Consider the following 19,940-nt stretch of genomic DNA (forward strand, 5'->3'; position numbering starts at 1 on the left):
CTTCATTTTCACTTCTCAACCTTTTAGCTTCTGCCACTTGCCTCTTCAAAGAGGCAGCTTCTTTTTCCTGCTCATCATTCACTAACTGAAGTTCCGCTTTGTCTTTTTTAATTTCACAAATCCTCTTAAGTAGCTCTCTTTCTCTTGTATCTGCATCTTCCTTTTGCACTTTTAAAGATTCTTCCAAATAATTTTTCTCCTTCAGTAAGTCTTTAATTACTTCTTTCTGTTTCTTTAATTCCCCTTCAACAGCTCTGAATCTTCCTTCTAGTTGTTGTACCTAACAAAAGCAATTTTAGCATTTATAATATTTCAGACTATTCAGTAAAAAAAACCCTTTGGTTTCAAATGTATTTATTGTATGACAATAATATTACATCAAGAACAAGGTCAATAGCAATCTATGGTCCTTAATTTTAAAATAATTCTAACATAGTGCAGATGAAAACATTTTAGCTGCAATAATACAGATGTTGAACAAAGGGCAAATGGTAAAAAGTTAAAATTCCAGACAAAGTGACACAGAAGTTTAAGTATGCTAATGAACATTCCTGATGCATCTTGAGCTCATTACTGATTTGGTTATACATACTAATTGAATTTAAAAAAACATTTTCAGAAGAAAAACTATTTTGAAACACAGGCAATTTTTCACTAGCTATCTAAATCAACAAGTTCTTTTAAGTCTTGCAAATAGACAATTAAATATTAATTTCATTTTCCAAAAACCCCCAAACAAATCATAGCAAGAGTTATCAGAAGCTCAGCACCTAAATATGAAGGCTGAAATGTATTTTCTGTTCACAGAAGGGAAAATCTATCCTATTCCAATGAAGCCACTTTACAAGCTGCTCATATATAGTCTGAAGGAGCATATTCTACCTATATATGATGCATATGCTTTGTTCGCAAAGTCCTTTGAGGTTTACACATATTCAAGGTCATTAACAATAAACCAATATGCAGCGTTATGGAATATTTGCTTTAAATTACAACCAAACCCCACGATTTCCATAAATAAGGGGCAATTTTTGAGACTTCCCCAGAAGCTGGCAAAGGACATCTGAGTGTGTTTTGTGCTCAGTAACCACTTAGTTATTTTGGAGAAATACAGTTGGTTGGTTTTGTCAAGCTTCATCCCTACTCTTTCACTAGGGAAAGTCCCAGATGCTCCTGATTTTTCTGGACATGGGTAGAAAAGCCTATTTTTCAAGGAGTTGTAGTAGAATGTACGTGTTCAACTTCAGCTACACGCCTTACAAAATACTGGCCAATTCTATCACTTTGTAGCAATATAAAAAGTCAAAAGCCGCTTTCACATTGAAAACAGTGAAAACATAGTATTTCTCAGTAAATGCTGGATGGTTTTGCAGGACACTTTGCTAATGCATTTAAATTAATTTAAAACTTATGGAATGATTTACAAAGTGGGTACTACAGATTTTATTCTGATAAATGAGAGGTCTTAACATAGAGAATAAATAAGGGCAAAAGCCACTCAAACTTCATATACATTTATGAATTTGATATTGAATTTATGAGTTTGATAGCAAACCTTTAATATGCATGCCTACCCATTGTTACCTTCCTTTACAGAAATTCATAGCGTTCCCACAATGATGAGATTACCTTATGGCTACATAAAGTTATTGGGTAAAATTAGAAATAAAAGCATTTCTTCCAAATGCTTCAGTGAAACCGTTATGATTAAAATCATAGTTTGTAGCTTCCTCTCCAGAGATAAGGAGTTAGACCAGTACCTTTCATCATCTATCTTCCTAAACTGAGATTCTGCTATTATATCCTCAGTTCTTTAAAGCAACCTTTTGCACTCACTAGCACTTAAAGTCATGTATGACAGCTGTAAGGAAACAAACAATGAATAGATTCTACACCTGTCCCTAAGGCACCATCATAACTTTGTATATCCATAGAGATAAAAATTATGTAGTAGCTGGCAAACAAAATTATAGTTCTGAAATATAGATGATAAGCAAGCATAAACTGTGTGACATTTCAGATGGTAGCATTCATATTATTTCAATTACTCACTCTACCTTAAGATAAATGAATGTGAGCACTTCCTATTCTGTGTGTTATTATTTTAACATGATGTTTGTCATTCAGTAATAACGAGATGACAGCCTTCATTGCCTGACCATATGGCAAGTGTTACAAGTATATGCAATCACATCATCTGCTGTAAATTACCATACTTCCTACAAGTTAATTCACAAATAAAAAATAAATAGACATACCCAAACTGACATTCAAAGTTATAGATTTGTGTTTCTTCAATTTAAGCATGCTTTTAAAGATTTATAAGTAATTAAACAAATATTGTTTTGCAAAATGACAAACAAAAGGCATGATACTGTTTGAAGGATGTCTTTTCTTTGCAGCAGACAAAACATATGGTAAAATACAAGTGAGCCCTCTTAAGTGAACACCTGTTAACATACTAAACTACTTGTGTATATTACAAATATCAATACAAATAGCAACTAGTTAAGAACATCTTGTTACTGAATAAGGTAAAACATGTAGAATATTGAGCAGTAAAGATTAAATACTCATCGTATTTCCTAAGCCAAAGAATACTAAATGCATGCAGTACTATCTTGTGAAAAGAGTGATAAACCCACATATGTAGAAAATATTTGCATATGCAATGTTGTGCTAAAATTTAAATATAGCAAAAGGTGGATTTATCAGTATTGTGCATCAGTTTTCTTCTGTAGCAAGAGCTCTACAGAGATTAACACCTGATAACATGTGAAGTTAAATACTCAGCAAAAGAAACAAAGGTTTCTGAACTTAAAAGTGGTAAAATGCTAAGCATATGTTACTTTCAATCAGATAATTTGTTAGTTTTTAACATTACACCTCTCAACATTCTTTTCAGTTTCTCTGACATTAACCATGTTTATCTCACATGATGCATTCACAGCTACTTCACTAGAATTAATTTCTGACACAGTTTTGAAAATCCATATTTTTGTATTAGGAAAGGAAAATAATAGCCTAAATTCACGAGTACTGACTTTTATATAAATGTGATCCTTACATTAAAATTTAGATCTGTTTGCTATGGTTGGAATCTTACCTTCTGTAATGTCTCATGTGAAACTTCTTTCATATTCCTCTTTGGTGTACTGTTCTTGATCCCATTATCTTCACTAAGTTTAAAAAGTGGCTCTATCAGAAAATAAATAATACATCTCTATCAGATAATAAATAAAATACAGTGTGACACCTAGTATTGCACTAAAACAATACCTAGGCATTTTAAGGAAATGCATTCTTTACTTCTGCAATTATTTATAATGTGGTCTATTTTCTTGACAAGCCTTTTGGCCAGTTTCTAAAAAGTGACCTCTTTTCAAAGTGTTCTGTGACATAATTATGACTCTTTGTAGCATCAGTATGTTTTTTCAGAGTACAAGCTTTTCAAAGGTACAATAGATCTGCAGGTTAAAGACACTGTACTTTCATTCTGATTTTTATTCTTTTATAGACTATTCCCTCTATGCCTTAAAAGCAGAATTCATTGCCTTTTTATCTACACAGTCACTACCAGTTTTGTTCTCTAGGTCTTGTCTCCTGCCAGGAGGATCAGAGTGAGTGGTGAACAAAGCAAACAGTAACAGAATTAGGATGGATGAAAACTTTAAACCCCTTTTTTTGTTATGTGAAAGATCATGTACTTCACCAGATAAATCACAAAAATCATTCTATTGTAATATTGTGATTTCGTAACAATTAGAAATTGATAGAACTAATGAGAGAGAACATGACTCTAAGCATCACTCTCACAGACAGCTATGCACCTTAAAGTTAAAAATTAGATCTATTCATAGAGAAGAATGCTAAGAAAAAAGTTTAGAAGTACTAATATGTATGGTAAATCTGAAGTTAAATACATTCTGTTTATATTTGAACCAAGAGCTTAGCATTCATAAATTGCCCACTGCTCACAGAGAAGAGTAATTACTCACTTCAGAAAGACTTTTTCTTAGAGTACAAAATACTATGTTTACAAACAAAAAATCCCAACACTGTAAAAAACATCACAATATTCACATTTCTCGTCTTGCCCTTCTTCACCCCAAATTAACTTAAAGAATTAACCTTAAGGGATAAATATTTGTTCTACATGATGGAGGTCTGCTTTAGAAGTCGCATTTCAAACTACAAGCAAACATTGCAGGTCACTTAAAAACTTTTGATTTATAAACAAAGCGAGTGTAGAAGAAAACAGTGTTACTCTCTGTAGATTCACAATCCTCTTGATATAAACAGTGACTAACAAGTTTGTTAGAGTGAATTAGACCTTTCTTTTGTCTTTAGAACATGTCATGGCTAATTAATACTTCTGTATTCATGAAATAAATGGAACACTATTCTAAAGATAATAAAAGCTGAAAAAGGTAAAACTATGCATCTGGGGAATATGTACCTTTACCTTGATATTAATATGTTAGTTCCCATGTTATTTCAGACTACAGTCCCCCAGCACAGTGGTACTGCATACATTTACAACATTCTTTAAGTAACACACAAAGATAATATGAACATGCTTTTCATCTTTTTCTAAATATTCACTCATTTGAATGTCTGCTGTAGCTTTTATATCAGCATTTACTGTACTCCACTGAAAAGAAAAATGATTTCCCATAGTCAAAGAAACTGATCAAAGCACACAAGGTGTTATGTTTATTATGTGGATGTATTAAAATACAATTTAAAACTCTATAAATAAACATATAATATGCCAAGAATAAAGAATGCTACTGCAAAATAGAAAAAACTATGCATGTTCAGTATTATCACAGAAGTCACAAGCAACATGAATTAAAGAAAAGCCAAAGGTCACTGATGCGTAGCCCTTTCTTTCGAGCAGAAAATAAATGGCCTATTCAGCCCTCTTTTCCCCTCTCACCTTCTAATTGTTATGTAGTCACTCACAGGAATTTTTTAGGAAGGCAATTAAAAAGGATTGACTGTAACTGTCTGTCTGTCTGTCTATGATAGCAGAAACATTCAAGATATCAGTCTGCTTGGCAAGACACATGCTCTACACGTCATACTCCTACATAAAAAAATACCAAGTTCTTCCCCAAGGAGTAGGCCCGCAAGTCATAAACCCCACTATCTTCAGTCATCAAATTACTGTGGTCTTACAGCAGTATACTTACATCCCACCAAGGAAGCATAGTTAACTGCCAGTTTTAGAACATAACAATTAACTCCTAATTAAGTCACCAAATCTGATGATGAGTTAGTCCAACACCGCTGGCAAAATGGTACTTGAACTATGATACTACAGTTCGCTATTATTATTTGCAGAAAGCCTTATTACACAGAGAAAAACGATCAGTTTTAAAAAAAACCCAGCTGTGTATTAGTCACTCAGAGAGTAGCTACCTGAACCATCAAAAGAATGACATCTTTGCTTCCAGTATGCATCAGGTGAAACAATCCCCTGACAGACAGAAGCTGCCATGGTGCAGAAAGCCACTGTGTTACTGACTCCAGTGCTAGCTACCCATGCTCCCAAAGATGTGCTGACTGTAAAAGAGCCAATGGGAAAAACCACTGCGAAGACCAGAAGGAAATACCATTCTCACATATGAGCTAGAGATACGGTAGATTCAGAAGAAATCTCATAATGAAAGAAGCCTTCAAACTGCCTCCTTGAAGAAACAGGGGGGCAACAGTTTACCTTCTTTTAATAAGGCACTTGTTATTTTTCTGAATATAATTACATGGACCCACTTTGCTGCTTTTGGAGGAAATGCACAAGTACCTGCCAACACATTCTTTACATTCATATACAAATACTGATGTGAATAGCATGAATAGTGAATTTGGATTTGATCAGCAATGGCAAAAGAACACCTTGCACATCTGAATCACAAAGGAAAGAAATAGGAAATGGTAGGAGCAGAGTTTCCTTTCCCCTGACCTCCTTCATCTTTGACCAGCAGGAATTGAAAAACTATGTGGAAAAGCAACAAAGCTATCCAGTACTTCCTCCTGACAAACACAACTGATATCTAATCAAGCAAGAGGATAGAGGCTATCTTTTTTAATAGAGAAGCTCAGACACTTTCTTTGCAGAATTTATTCCTTGATGTTAGAAAGCCTGATGGAAACTGGTATTGGCTAAGGTGAAAGTGAATTCCAGCATCACAGATAAGCTGAGTAAATTCATGTCAGGTTTCCTTTTAGAAAATAAATCATACTTACTAAGACTGTGAACAAAGTGTATTTATACCATACCAAGTTTGGTCTTTCAGCAAATTACAGATAACAGACCTGAGACTGTACTTTTATTTAGGAAGAGGAAGGCATTTAATACCCATTTTAGGGCAGAGGATGTAGACACTTTCTTATTGCATGAGCAAGGACTGCTCACATACACTAATTTATGCTCAAAGATGGACATTCAGCTTCAGTCATTATTGTATAATCTTCTAGAAAATGTCAACCAACTGATAAAACTGTCCACCACACTGCAATGCCTTAGGATTTGCAAGGGGAACAATAAGGAAATTACTTTTTACAGGCTGGGTGAGCAACTATTTTTTTATACTTAATTGTTTTAAGTTTGGAAACAGCTGGAATCATCTCAGTCTTATGTGCTAACAAAAAGTGCTGCTTAATACATATCTTTAGACTTGACTTTGAATCTTACCAAAAATCTCCTGTCCATCTAAATGATACCTATAACAAGAAATGCTGGAAAAGGTAAATAAAATTTGCCTAACACACTTCACTAGTAGATGAACAATTTTTCTCAGTCCCAATATAACAATTAATCATCATGCCAATAACCAAACTAGAAATGTGTATCCACCCACCTGCTTTTAAAAAAGGGTATGTTTTACTCTGAAAAGATAATGAAAAAAGAAGGAATAAAGGACTAATTGTTAAAGCACTAAACATGTCAAGAACTGGCAGTTTCAGGAATCTGACTGTTTTTTGGAAATGCATGGTTATTGCTCAGCAGGCCCTCAATTCCTTCTCACTGCTGGTTGCCTTTCCACTTCTCTCTGTGCAAAGACTGACTAAATTGGCAAAAACAAAGAAGTGATTTTTAAAGTCAGTATTTGAAACCTTCACTAGTTCCTTTCAGCTCTACCCGGGGCTATGAAAGTAACACATAAGTAGTAACACAAAAAACCCCAGTAACTTTCAGTCTTCAGCAGCTGGATATTTCCACTTAGTTTTATAGATACTATAAAACAAAATCTTTATTTTTTTCATTCAAGTGGCCAACATTATCACAAAAAAAGAAAACAGCCACCAGCAGAAAATTGGGATAAAGAATGGCAAGGTTTTATTGCTAAAAACATATAGAGTACTTCAAGTCTCCTACTTCCTTGTTTTTCACTATACTGTGCATAAAGATTTCACCACAGTTGTGACACCCAGCTGTATTGTAACTACAGACTTTTGAATACTTCTCCAGACCATTGAGGAACAGCAAATAATACAAAGAATCAGAGTGATGGGTAGGCAGTGGTAATATGTTAACTATCCAACTGACATAGACCTATCTTCACAGAACCATCAATTATTGTAAAGATTGTAAAGATATAAAAAAATATATTAATGATCAATTCTTGTAAGACTTCCACCATTTTGATTTACGTTCAAATTCATATACTTTGTGAGACAAGTATTATAAAAGAAGTCTCAATGAGCATGTAATTTCTGTATCACTGTACTTCAGTTCCGCAAAAACCATTTCAGACTCTGGAGAAAGCTTCTTAAACATATAAACATCTTTTAAATTTTACACTTACATATTAAGACATGTTTTAGATTTTACACATATATATTTATATATGTATACATAGCTATTTTAAACATAAAATAACTGATTTTTTATGTAGTATATACACATAAGTTGCAAAGATATATAAGTGTATATCTATATAAAAAATTGTCATTGATTTAATAGTCATGTGGAGAACTTAAGGGTAAATGTACTTTGAAATAAGAATATGTATGGCTTTATGGTTACAAAATACACATTCAAGAAAAATAAATTAAACTTTGTAAAGAAAGTAACCTTAAAATTAGTATTTCTAATAGACTTCATACATACATATAAAATACTATACTTTCCCTTTTTTGTGGTAAACATAGTTAAACTCCTGTATGGTGTAATTACCTATAGATCGGTATACTTTCATGTGATCCAGTTCTTCTTCGAGATTCAGTCTACAAAAGAGGAAATAAAAAAGTAAGAACCACAGAACAACCGCATAGAAACTACAATAAAACCATTTAAAAAATTAAACCAAAACCATATCAATATGTTACTGAGGAAAAAGCTGTCAACACCCAGGAATTAGTTCTAATTTGGTGACACTTAGCATACTTCAATACTATGGAGTCATTTGTACAACAGCTGATTAAAATTTATAAATCTGAATTTATAAGATTCAGATATAATGTTGATTGTAACATACACTAAGAAGTTTCACCTAGTCCTTTTTAGATAAGGAAATGCCTGAGATGGAAAAGAGACTCATAGGAGGTTGAATCCTGTTAAGAATTGAGTAAGTATTCAGTCTCAGGGGAAACCACCACCCAACCATGTGAAGATATATCTTACTATTCCACTTTATTCAGCGATTATTTGAGAAACTTATTAATGAAATCTCTCCTCCTCTTTTCCAGCAATAATCTACTACTATATTACTACTATAGTTTATTCTGTAATATCAAGCAGCTAAGGTCTGTATAGCAAAATATCTGCTTTCAGTTTTACTAAAATTACATACAAATAAAGTTGTCCCAATGCTAAAGTTTCAAAGTCAAACTGGAAATGCTAGAATGAAAGACATTAACTTAAATGGTTCATTTATACTTGTGTTTTCTGACACAAACTTTAATTGTACAGCTGTGCACTATTTTAGCAATAGGATCCCCGCCTATTTTAGTCTAGGATCCTACAGCACATAGAACAGAGGGCAGTCATTTCATACGCAGATTTTGTTTAAAATACAAACTCATATACTATACAAATACACATTGTTCTAACTCTGAAGGTTGGATTGCTAATTTCCTCACAGTCATTTCTGCTGCACTTTGAACAGCAGCACCTAGCTGCTTCATAGGAAATACATGATTTACAAAATTCCTCTAAGATAAGGCACAAAGAAAATCAAGCCAAAATATCTGCTAACTTAAGGAAGGAATTTTAAAAAAAGATCTTTCAGTATATGTAGTATTTTAAAGCACATTTAAACACATCTGTGACTCAGCCGTAATGGATGAAGTACAACGAAAAAGAAATATGAAAATTTAATATAACTTGCTTTGCATGACATATAAAACTCCAGCTACTTTCAGGATTACTCAGCTCATTTTTTTGCTGTTCCTTCATTCTCCATGCCTCAGTCATGATCAATTTCTGTAACAAACTACAGTGGCCTTTACCTCCACACTGTCCTAACTCCTCATAGCATGTTCACTTTTGCATTGAATGGTAAAACACTTCCTTCGAAAAACATTCTCTGTTTACATAATTAAAGACTGTATTCAACATCACACGCTTCCTGCTTGAACCTCTATCTTCTGAATATGTTATTTTTCAGCTTTAAAAACATTATTTGAATGTACACAAGTTTACGCATATATATACATACATGTTGCCTCCCTACACACTGACAAGCATACAATGATAATCGTGCAAGATTTTTAAAAAGACTTAACTTTTTTTTTACATAAAGATTTTTTTAGGGTGATGAAAGACATAAAGAAGTAAGTAACTTACATGAAATAAGTAAAGGGATTGGTTTGTAGTCTGAATATCTGAAGTGCTTCCAAATACATTTGTCTGTGAAATCTAGTCTCCAACTGAAATTATGACCTATCTAAACTGGAAATATTTCAGGTAAGCCTAGACAAGAAATTACAACCTGTAATACAAGATCCAACCCACACAAGCCAATGACTAGCTCACATTAATATTAGAAATGCCCAAATGGATTAGACCAGCACTGGGTCCATCCATCACCAGTGCTCTCTCTCCAGCAGAGGCAAAAGCAGACGCTACTCAAGAGAAAACACAAGCCTAACAGTTTCTGCAGTCTGATTACAATTTTCCATCCTGAAAGCAGCATGTAAGCGCTACCCTTTGTTTCTTCCACTTTAACTCATTCCCTCTTGCTAAAAGGGCCTTTCCTCCAATCCCACAGGAACGGAATTTCTTTATAACCTTTCATGTGAAGCCTTGTCAAAGGCAATTGGAAAATACAGGCCAGATTACTGTTACCTCATAGTTACTGTCACCCTCTTGCAATTCCAGCAAGTTAATGAATCGGGATTTCCCTTTACAGGAGCCACAGTGACACTCCCCCAACAAAACTGTTGATCTGTGCTCAGTGATCTCTCTCCCTTTTTGTTTCTTTTTTCCTTCTCCCCCTGCTATTTTTCCTAAAGACAGACTGCCATCTTCCCAAGTACTGAAGCACTCAGGTTCAGTGGTCTGCAACTCCCTCTGGAGCCCGTTTTGTAGATAGGTATCCTGGTTCAGCTAGGATAGGGTTAAGTTTCCCCAGCAGGGAGGGAGAAGGGATCTCCAGCTGGGTTATTCATACCATGCTGATGTCAGGTCCGGGCGAGGGAGCACGGGAACTATTTTCCTTGGTGGCTTCGGTGGCGGGGAGCATGTGGCAGTTCCGTAACCATTGCAGTATTTCTCTGTATATCTTTTGTCTTGCTTACTGTTATTGCTGTTTATTGTTGTTATCATTGCTACTGTTGTTGTTCAGATTGTTTATCACACTGTTGTGTTAAATTTATTCTTATTTTAACCCAGGGTTTGTGCCTCACTTCCAGCCTGACCGGCTGAGGGTGGGGGAGGGACAACAGCAACATGGTCTCCGGTCCCAGCAGGGCTTAAACCAACACAATGGGAGTTACAGTGGCAATGTGCCAGTCCACTGGCACAGTGGCTGTTTATGATGAGGTTACAGTTCAATAATTTCATACTCGAGTTTCTTCACACTGCTTGAGGTGTGAAGATATTAACAAATAACTTATCTGCTTGACCTCATAATTGCTGTACAGTTACTTCAAACAGATCTAACACCTTTGATATATCTGCTACAAAGAACTCCTGAGTTGTTGGCATCTTCTTTGCATCTGCAGCAGGGAAGATTGATGCAAAGATTCACTGAGCTGTTCTTTTATGGCCTTGTAAACGTAGTGTATCATTTTACACTGTTATCATTAAGCAAACCTACAAATTTCCTAACTGGTTTCTTTTTCACTTTATTTAAGCAAAACTTTACTACCACCACTTAAATATCTGAAAATCACACTTCAAAAGCTTTTTAGCCTTCTCAGTTTTCCACTTGCATTTGTCCTGCCACTGTTTATTGGCATACCTGTTCTCATTAATGCAAGCTTAAGTTTTAAATTCTAACCTTTTCTCTGTGAGGGCCACAAAAGCTTCCCTACTGAGTCTTTACAGAGCGCTTTTTAAAGACTGTTTTGGGGTGGGTGTTGGTTTGGGCTTTTTTAAATTTTACTTTTAAAATTGTAGCACATATTTCAGATGGGTTTCAACTACAGTACCGTTCTTAACAGTCTCTAACTGTTCATAGGCTTTCTGTACTGCTTGTTTTAGAGTTTGGGAGGTTGCAGGTTTTTTGATTATATGGTTCCCTTTCTGGAAAGTGAATATCACTATCCTCAGCCCAATTGATTTGGTCCACTCTCTTCTGCTATTATTTAAATCTAATTTAAAAAAAAAGAAAAAAGAGGAAAACATTACCATGAACCCATCTTCATAAAGGGTGAGATGTGGGGAAATATAGGCCTCGCCTTTTATTCTAAGAAAGTTACAGAGCAAATCATCCTGGAAATCATATCCAGTCACCTAACGGACAAAAAGTGATTTGAAACAGCTAGCATGGATTTACCAATGAAAAATCTTGCTTTACTAACCTGACTGTCTTTGTAAAGAGATGACATGGCTGTAAGAATAAAGGGAGAGCAGGCAGCGGTGTATACCTTGAATTTGGCAAGGCATTTGAGATGGTTGCCCACCTCCTTATTGACAAATAGTTGAGATCTGAATGGAAAAGTAGGTAAGTTGGCTTGGATATTGGCTGGACTGTTAGGCTTAAAGTGTGGAGCCCAACTGGCAGCTAACAGTTGAAAGCATCCCTCAGGGATCTATATCAAAGCCTGTTCTGTTTAATGTCTTTATTAAAAATGTCAAAGACGGGTTAGAGTGCCTCTCAGCAAGGCCACTGATGATGTAAAACTCAGGGGAGGAACTGAGACAGTCACTGGAGGGCTGGACCACTGTTCAGAGACACCTCATTGGCAGAAAAAATGGGCTGATGGGAACTTCATGAAGTTTCCCAAAGGCAAATTCCTGTCAGAATAACCCCTCATAACAGGATGTTCTAGGAGACCAACTGCCTAGAGAGCAGCTTTGCAGAAGAAGTGGGTTCCTTCTGAGCAAGAAGTTGAACATTAGACAGTGAAATGCCTTTGTGGCAAAGGATAAAAACATGCCGGTTGTATAGACAAGAGTATAGTCAGTTGGTTTACAAAATTGATTCTATTCAGCACTTCTGAGACTGTATGTGTGGCTGTGTCTTGTTTAGGGCTCCTCCAAGAAAGACACTGATCTACTAGATCGAGTTTAGCAACAGAGTACCACAATGGTCAGGGATTGGGCACACAATTTAAAATAACAGGGTGAAAGACCTGGGTTTATTCAGCACTAGGAGAAGGGAAGATGTTACTGGTGTCTACCTAACACAATGGCATCAAAAAGACAGAGCTTGACTTTTCCCAGAGGAGCACAGTGGATGGTACAAGAGCCAATGAACACAAGTTAAAATATATCAAATTCCAACTAGATATAAAAAAAACCCTGCTCATTAAACTGGTCAGACACTGGAACAGTTGCCCAGAAAGTTTCTGAAATCTCTATCCAGAAAGTTTCTGAAATCTCTATCCTTGGTCTCCATCTCCTCCATCCTTTGTCACAACTTGACAAGATCTTAAGCCACCTTCCAAAATTGCCACTACTTTGAGCAGCAGGCTGGAGAAGACAGCTTCCAGAGGTTCCTTCCAAGCTAAGCTGCACAATTCTGTGTTTCTCATCGTATTGAGATAACTATTACAGAGAGGCTTTCTCTCTAATACTTCCTGAACTTAAGTTCTGTACACCACTCAAAATCCACAACAGGATTTTTCCTTTTGGTTTCTAAGATTGATTGCTCTAGAAAAGTTACTTATTCCACAAAAATTTGTATCTCTACATCTTGCCTTGGCAAGATAATGATGTGGATAGTTGTAACCTTCCATGATTACAGCCTGTCCTTCACAACTCATTGAATATTGCTTTGCATTTCCGTATCACTCTCAGCATCCTGTCGAAAAGATCAGCACTACACTGTCACTGTTACTTATTTATTATTAAAATATAGGACTTCTATCCAAAAACATTACACAGTGCTCCCTTTCTCTGTAATAGCTGTCCAATATTACACTTAAATAATCCTTTTCATAAAGTGCCACTCTCTCACCAGGTAATTCTACTGTGTCATTGCTGCAAAGCTAGTACCCAGGCAACACTGTACCTCACATATTACCCTCCTTCCTCCAGGTCACTGAGATGCCTAATACGTCAGGATTGTCATCTAATGTCAAAACTAGTTCCACATCTTATTCTTAGGGCTACCAGCAAAGAAGTAGTTGTAAATTATTTTGTCATTCTGTTGCTTAATATGCCAGTCAACTACTGTTGACAGTATTTTAAAACTCCTTTCTTTATCTTTTGTAAGCTCCCACTACCAACATCTGCTTCCTCCTATACTTAAAAAGAGTCCATTTACTGCAGGAGCATTCTTGGTGCAAGAGGACACTGTCACATCAGCTAGACAGCAGGTGTCATCTCATTCATGGTCTCATCTAAGAGACTAGATTTCTCCTAGCAAACAGGATGCTCTCCTTTCCCAAGATTTATGCTTTTTGCAGCAGCATACATAAAACATGTCTTATATGTAGACACTCATACATGTCACACTAAACCAAACTGAATAAATTGCATTCCACTGGGGAGACTGCTACCCGCATCCTGAGGTGTTTTTTTTTTTTTTTTTCGATCTGGGGAAGCTTACACAGGTATAGCCTCCCTTCTTGAACCAGTTACTCTCATCCTATCCTAATTAGTTTGTTAGTTGGTTTCTTGGTTTCTTTCACTCTTTCTAATTTCTGAAGCCTGATAACCTTTGGTTCACAAACTTGTTAAATTTTGAATACAAAGATTGGGCCACTCAAGGCCAACATGGTTAGCACTGAGGAAATTTCTAAGTATTCAACTCATCTGGGAACAGATTCTATACTGATTTCTATTCAATCTTTTCTTTCTGAAAAAGAAACGTAATATAACCGAACCTTCAAACTTTATTTTCTACAGAATTTTAATGGCAAATATAGTGCTAAAAGAGAAAAAAAAAATAATCTATGCAGTCTTCATACATATTATATTCATTATACAAAATCAGAAGATGAAAAAGTAATGTACAAGTAATTGTGGTTTTTTATCATGACTGTGAGCAGTTCAGGGTTTGTTTTTTTTTACTATCACTCATAAATATTTTTACATTACAAGGCAAAAACCAGAAAAAATCGCAATGTGAAGAGCTACACATAGAGGCAAGTAGCTCCCTTCATTCTTTTCTGTTTGTTCCCAGCTCAGTAGTAAAATGTACTCTGACACATTTGAATACTTCTGACACGCTACTCTAGCTAGAGCTTGTTAAAAAAAAAAGCACCTGTATATGCATTGTAACAAAAAATACACATCTGTTTCAGTTCTCTAAAATCCACCACAAAAGCACTGTAGCCTGTATATTTTATTACAAGAGTGCAGCTCAACAAAAGGAGGAAATGGTGTAATATGGTCTTCTTGCAGTACTTTGCAGAGACTGTATGATTGCTACTTTTCACAAGAACAAGTGAACATGATCAGTTGGAAGAAGTATCAAAGAAAGGTCAAGTAAGAACTTTCTAAGGAGCAAGAAGGGACTCCAAGGAATTCAAGCTAACTGAAGAAGTCACAGAAACTGCTAAAGCGTAACACAACACTGAAACAAATGACTCAACCTAAAAGAACATAGTGCCAAAAAGCAGGGGTGGGGGGAGACACTTTCCAGCCTTTCATTTACACTATTATTTCCCAGTGTCCCACCACACAGATGTGCCAATCTAATAAGTAAGAGCTGATTTATCTTTATGAAACTTTCCTTGCCTCTCCAAAAAATACTTCAAGTGGGTCTGAACATTAAAAAAAGTGTGTGCTTTTTCTCCCAAAGTGGGATTGCCTTTAATAGACTAGGTCTTCCTACCAGTCTGTTAAATGATTCACATTCAACTCTTTTACGAAGCAGATTAGGTACTTGAAGAGACCTCTGATCCAGCTGCACAGATTCTAGTGGCACGAGATGCTTCCCTCACTTACCGAGGGTGAAAGGATTGCCTCTGCAATCCTTCAACTCAAAGGGATCAAAAATAAGTTCTGTGTGTGGTAACGCATAATACTAACCTACTGGAACTAGAGAGTCAGAAGAGCACTGTCAAAGTTCAGATACTGTGAATAAGAACTTCCAACACTATTTTAGCAGATGAAGATAATATATGTTGTAATTATCTTAAGCATATGTTCACTGGATTTACTGCATTGGGTTTTGCATCATTCAGTTTCAATTAACACATCAAACAATAGAAAGAATAACTGCATCATGTTTTGATCCTAAGTGAAGGGGGATTTCACTGCGCATTGAAAAACTTGCATTTGATTTAGCAAGTGCTGAGCAAAGGGCATCTTGTTTATGTCATCTGAAAAGATCCAAGACACAAACTGAAGCTGAGAGATGGAATCTTTGAAGATATTTCTACAGTGGAAAGATTTCTGTGTAAAGTGTTTCTAGCTCATTGTAGTCTTGAGGCATGGATATTGAAAAGAAGTCTTTGAACATTAGTATTTGCCTCCTCTCATTTTTTGACAGTAGAAAAGCTGGTAGTTGAAGATGTTTCAAGAGTAGGCAGTTTTGAGGATGATGTATATTTTAAGTGCCTTATGGTAATCTCCATTTAATGGTGCTACTAGCAATTTTTTTTTAGGACTGCTCCACAAATTTCACATTTTACAATTATGTACAACTACAAGCTTAGCTTAAAAAGAAAAGAAAAAAATAACAGCATATTTTAAACTTTTTGTATCTGATATCAAATAATTTTTCTCCTGATAAATCCAGTAGTTACTAAACAAAGTAAAAAAACCTATAAATTTACACTGCAGATTGGGTTAATTATCTTTCTTATTTCAGATTATAATACTGAGTGGAAAAAGTATTTGAGCACAACTCTTTTCCTAGTAGGGAAATTCAGCAATGAGTGTCCTTAGGAACTGCAGGAGAGGAAGAACTCTACAAAAATTTAGGAACAGTCAACTGTCTGCTATGTAAAGCAGTAACACAGAACACTGAAGATCTTTCAGTTTACCTTTTCACAAGTCTCCTAAATGACAACATATCAGTTGACAAGCAGGGTACTTTCTAGTTCTCTTTTTCATACTATGTAATTTTTTGCTTCAGCAAGCAAATAAAATATATAGCATACTAAATTTACAGATAAGCATTTTTTGAGTAAAACTGATTTTCTGCCTTTTTTAAATTGACATTTTTAAATTCTATGGTTGTATCTTAGTTTGTGTGCTCTTTCAGTCAGCATCTCATAAACATGATCTCACTGTCTATTACACAACTAAAGATCCTCAGCCTTCTAAGCATGTTATACTACACAGATTCTAAGCTTCATTTGTACAGGGAAGAGCTAGAAACTGAAGTTCATTTAAAGATGATACCCCTGCACAAAAGGATAAATATGATGTATGTAGGTACTGAAATGCTGCTAAGCATCAACATCAATGACAAAAAAAACCCAACAAGAATGAACAAAAAAAAAAAAAAAACCCAAACCAAAACAAAACAAAAAAAAGCCTATGGAAAAACCTAACTTAGACAATAGAACTGATTGAAGTTCCAAATTGAATACATAACAGCAATGTAGAACTCGAAAGAAAGTCTGCTCAAATCATAATGAGAAAACAAAAAACTTACATGGAAAAAAGAGTTTGCTCTGTAGACTCAGAGAAGATAGACCTTTGAACCATAATTCAAGAACAAACTGTGGGATTTGAATACAATGGAAATATGCAGGTCAAGAGGAAAGACAAACAAACCTGAGTGTGAGTATAAATTGACCACTTCCAGCTCATGATAAATTCACATCTTTGCACCTTTTCTCTTGACAAAGTCAAAGGCTACTACTGAATTTTACAGTCTGTCACATTCATGCTGTGTTTTCATTCCACTATTTAATTCAGCTTTTAAAAAGGGAAGGTCCTAGGATATAATTTTAAACAATAGAGATACCAGACATGACCTTTGTGCAAATGTTTATCAAATACTGTGAAGTATTCTGACAACTTACACAACCTTTTACATTTGTATGTGGAGCAGAGTATTAAAACTCCAGAATTCTGTAAATAAGCTCTTAACTATTAATAAATAGATTAAAAACCAAAAAATAGAAATAAAACCTAACTAAATTTCAATATGTTTTAAAAGCAGTAAAAAAACCCTCGGAATTGCCTCTGAAAATTTGCATAAAACATCTTCTAGCTGTATACATGAATAACCTTAGTCAAAAGAGATTCATTACTAGGAATAGCTATCAGCAATCCAGATGAAAAGAAAATAAGTAACATTCAGTTAAACTTTATTAAGTTTCGTTAAACTCAAAGTCTAAACTCCTATCTGCAATGGCAATGCTAACGGAAACATTTTAAAAGCTTGCAATGTTGAAACTGCAGTTATCACTTGGCCTGTATCTGGATGCATTCTTTACACAGGTTGATTTCAATCAGTTTGGGTTTTTTAAGCTGAAAATGTATAAAATGTTTTCAAAACATGGCAAAAAACTCTCTTTTCTGATGCCACTGGGAAAGTCTTTTCAGCCCTAGTTAGTTTATGTTCAAGAGTCCTAAAGAAGATTGTGTAAGTGAAAAACATACCCTAAGAATTTACAGCTACCGAATTTGCTGACAATGAAGGTTACATAACTATGAGTGACTTACAAGATTTCTATTTCTAATTTTAAGACAAAATAAATTAATTCTATATCAAGATTAACTGAATGTCTTGTTTAAAGTACATATTCAGCTCCCACACAATTTTTTCTGCTCAAGACCATTTCTTAAAGATGGAGGAAAAAAGACTGATTTTGCCACATGCTTGAAAGAGTAATAAAACTAGTGCACTGAAAAAAACCCTAGCATTTATGACTCCTTCAAGAAAAAAATGCCTAATTCTTATTTATACTCAAATGTATTTTCTAGCAGCTTTGTTAAGTTCAAATGATAGCCCATAAGGTGGGAGAAAAGTGCCTTAAAGCCATACAAAGCCTTTAAACTGCTGTACTGCTTTTCACCTTTAGGTCTGCAACCTGAAATTGCCTCATGGCCTTGAACCTTCTGCATAGAAAGGTTATGCTGCTTGTAAGTATATCTGGTAGCATTTGACTCTATTCTTCAGTAATTCTTTATCAACAATAAGCATTTTCTTAACTGGTTCCAAACCAGGGTGAAAACTCAAAAAGACCTTCTGACAATATAACCTACTCCAAAATACTTCTAAAGTTTACTCTGTTGACAAGAAACAGTCCAAGCCAGCAACAGTAATCTAGATGCCCTAGCTTACATGGCTGGAGAACAACCTCCATCTCTTTCCTAGCCAAGAAAAAAAACATTGAGTCCTTGAATTAATAGGAACCAGCACCCTAAATCAACAGGTATCTACTGGCACTTCCTAGAAGACTGTCAGTATCTTCCAACACTGACAGGAAGACTTGTCAATATCTTCCAGGTGAGAAGAAGAATCATGTCATTGTTTTCACATCCCGAGAACAACCTCAGAATGTTTTGTTTACTATCAATAACTTAATGAAAGCAATTCTTCTTGTTTTTAACATACATATATAAAAGGCACCAAGAAGAGCAGGAAAGCACACAACATTCTGTTTCCTGTACCAATGCTTCATTTCTATCCTCCACCTATGATTGTCACAGTCTCACTTGACAATATTAAAACAAGGATGGTAAGAAATCAAGAGAGATCAAATCTATCCAGCTTACACTTTATGCTGGTATTGCATACAGTTTTAAAGGTACTGACCTTGACCCACAATTACAGTATCAGTTCTCTCCAGTATCACACAATAGACTGAATTCTCTTTTATGGCAATATAATTCTTTTGATTACTCCTCCATTATTTGATTATTTTTGTAATGCTCACCCATTTGGAATATAGGAAGATGTTGCATAATAAAAACTGTGCTATAGAATCAGTTTTGTCAAAGGAATTACTTCTGATTTCTTTTAGATTATAGCTAGGCATCAGCAAGAAATTCTCTGTAACAGTTGCTTACTTATCAAGTTACTAGAATAGGTGAAATGCTCATACCATCTGCGTATAAGCAGGGCTTCTGCAAAATATACCTTCTTGCTAGAACAAAATTTCCTAGTACTCATCATTTTTAATTGTCAGCAGTTCTAAAGATATCATCATGAGCCCTCACACAGCTCCCAGTCTTAGGTACATATACACATGCATACTTGAGTATCAATGCATTAAAGAAAGGGTAATTAAGAAAGGCAGCCAGCACTATAGCATAAACTTTTTTTCTTCACTTATCAGTTTTAAGGGCTCCTTCTCTCAAGACTTATAGACCCGAGGTTAACCCATTGCCAGAGGACTCCAGTTAGTCCTCTAGCAAACACCATCTCCTGAGTAATATATATCCATAAGTCAGCCATTGCTCATCA

General features: G+C 35.2%; 1 protein-coding gene across 1 annotated transcript in view; it reads right to left on the reverse strand.

Moving 5' to 3' along the window:
- CNTLN (centlein) overlaps window positions 1-19,940 on the reverse strand; it is a 199,441-nt gene that overhangs the window by 64,849 nt on the left and 114,652 nt on the right. The window contains exons 11-13 of the mRNA XM_074931653.1: window positions 8,186-8,235; window positions 3,107-3,198; window positions 1-280 (exon numbers count right to left, since the gene is read on the reverse strand). The exon at window positions 1-280 is cut by the window's left edge and continues 232 nt beyond it. Coding sequence (XP_074787754.1) covers window positions 1-280; window positions 3,107-3,198; window positions 8,186-8,235 — 422 coding nt within the window. The remainder of the gene's footprint in view (window positions 281-3,106; window positions 3,199-8,185; window positions 8,236-19,940) is intronic.

The sequence above is a fragment of the Athene noctua genome, chromosome Z (genome assembly GCF_965140245.1).
Source record: "Athene noctua chromosome Z, bAthNoc1.hap1.1, whole genome shotgun sequence".
Classification (NCBI taxonomy): domain Eukaryota; kingdom Metazoa; phylum Chordata; class Aves; order Strigiformes; family Strigidae; genus Athene; species Athene noctua.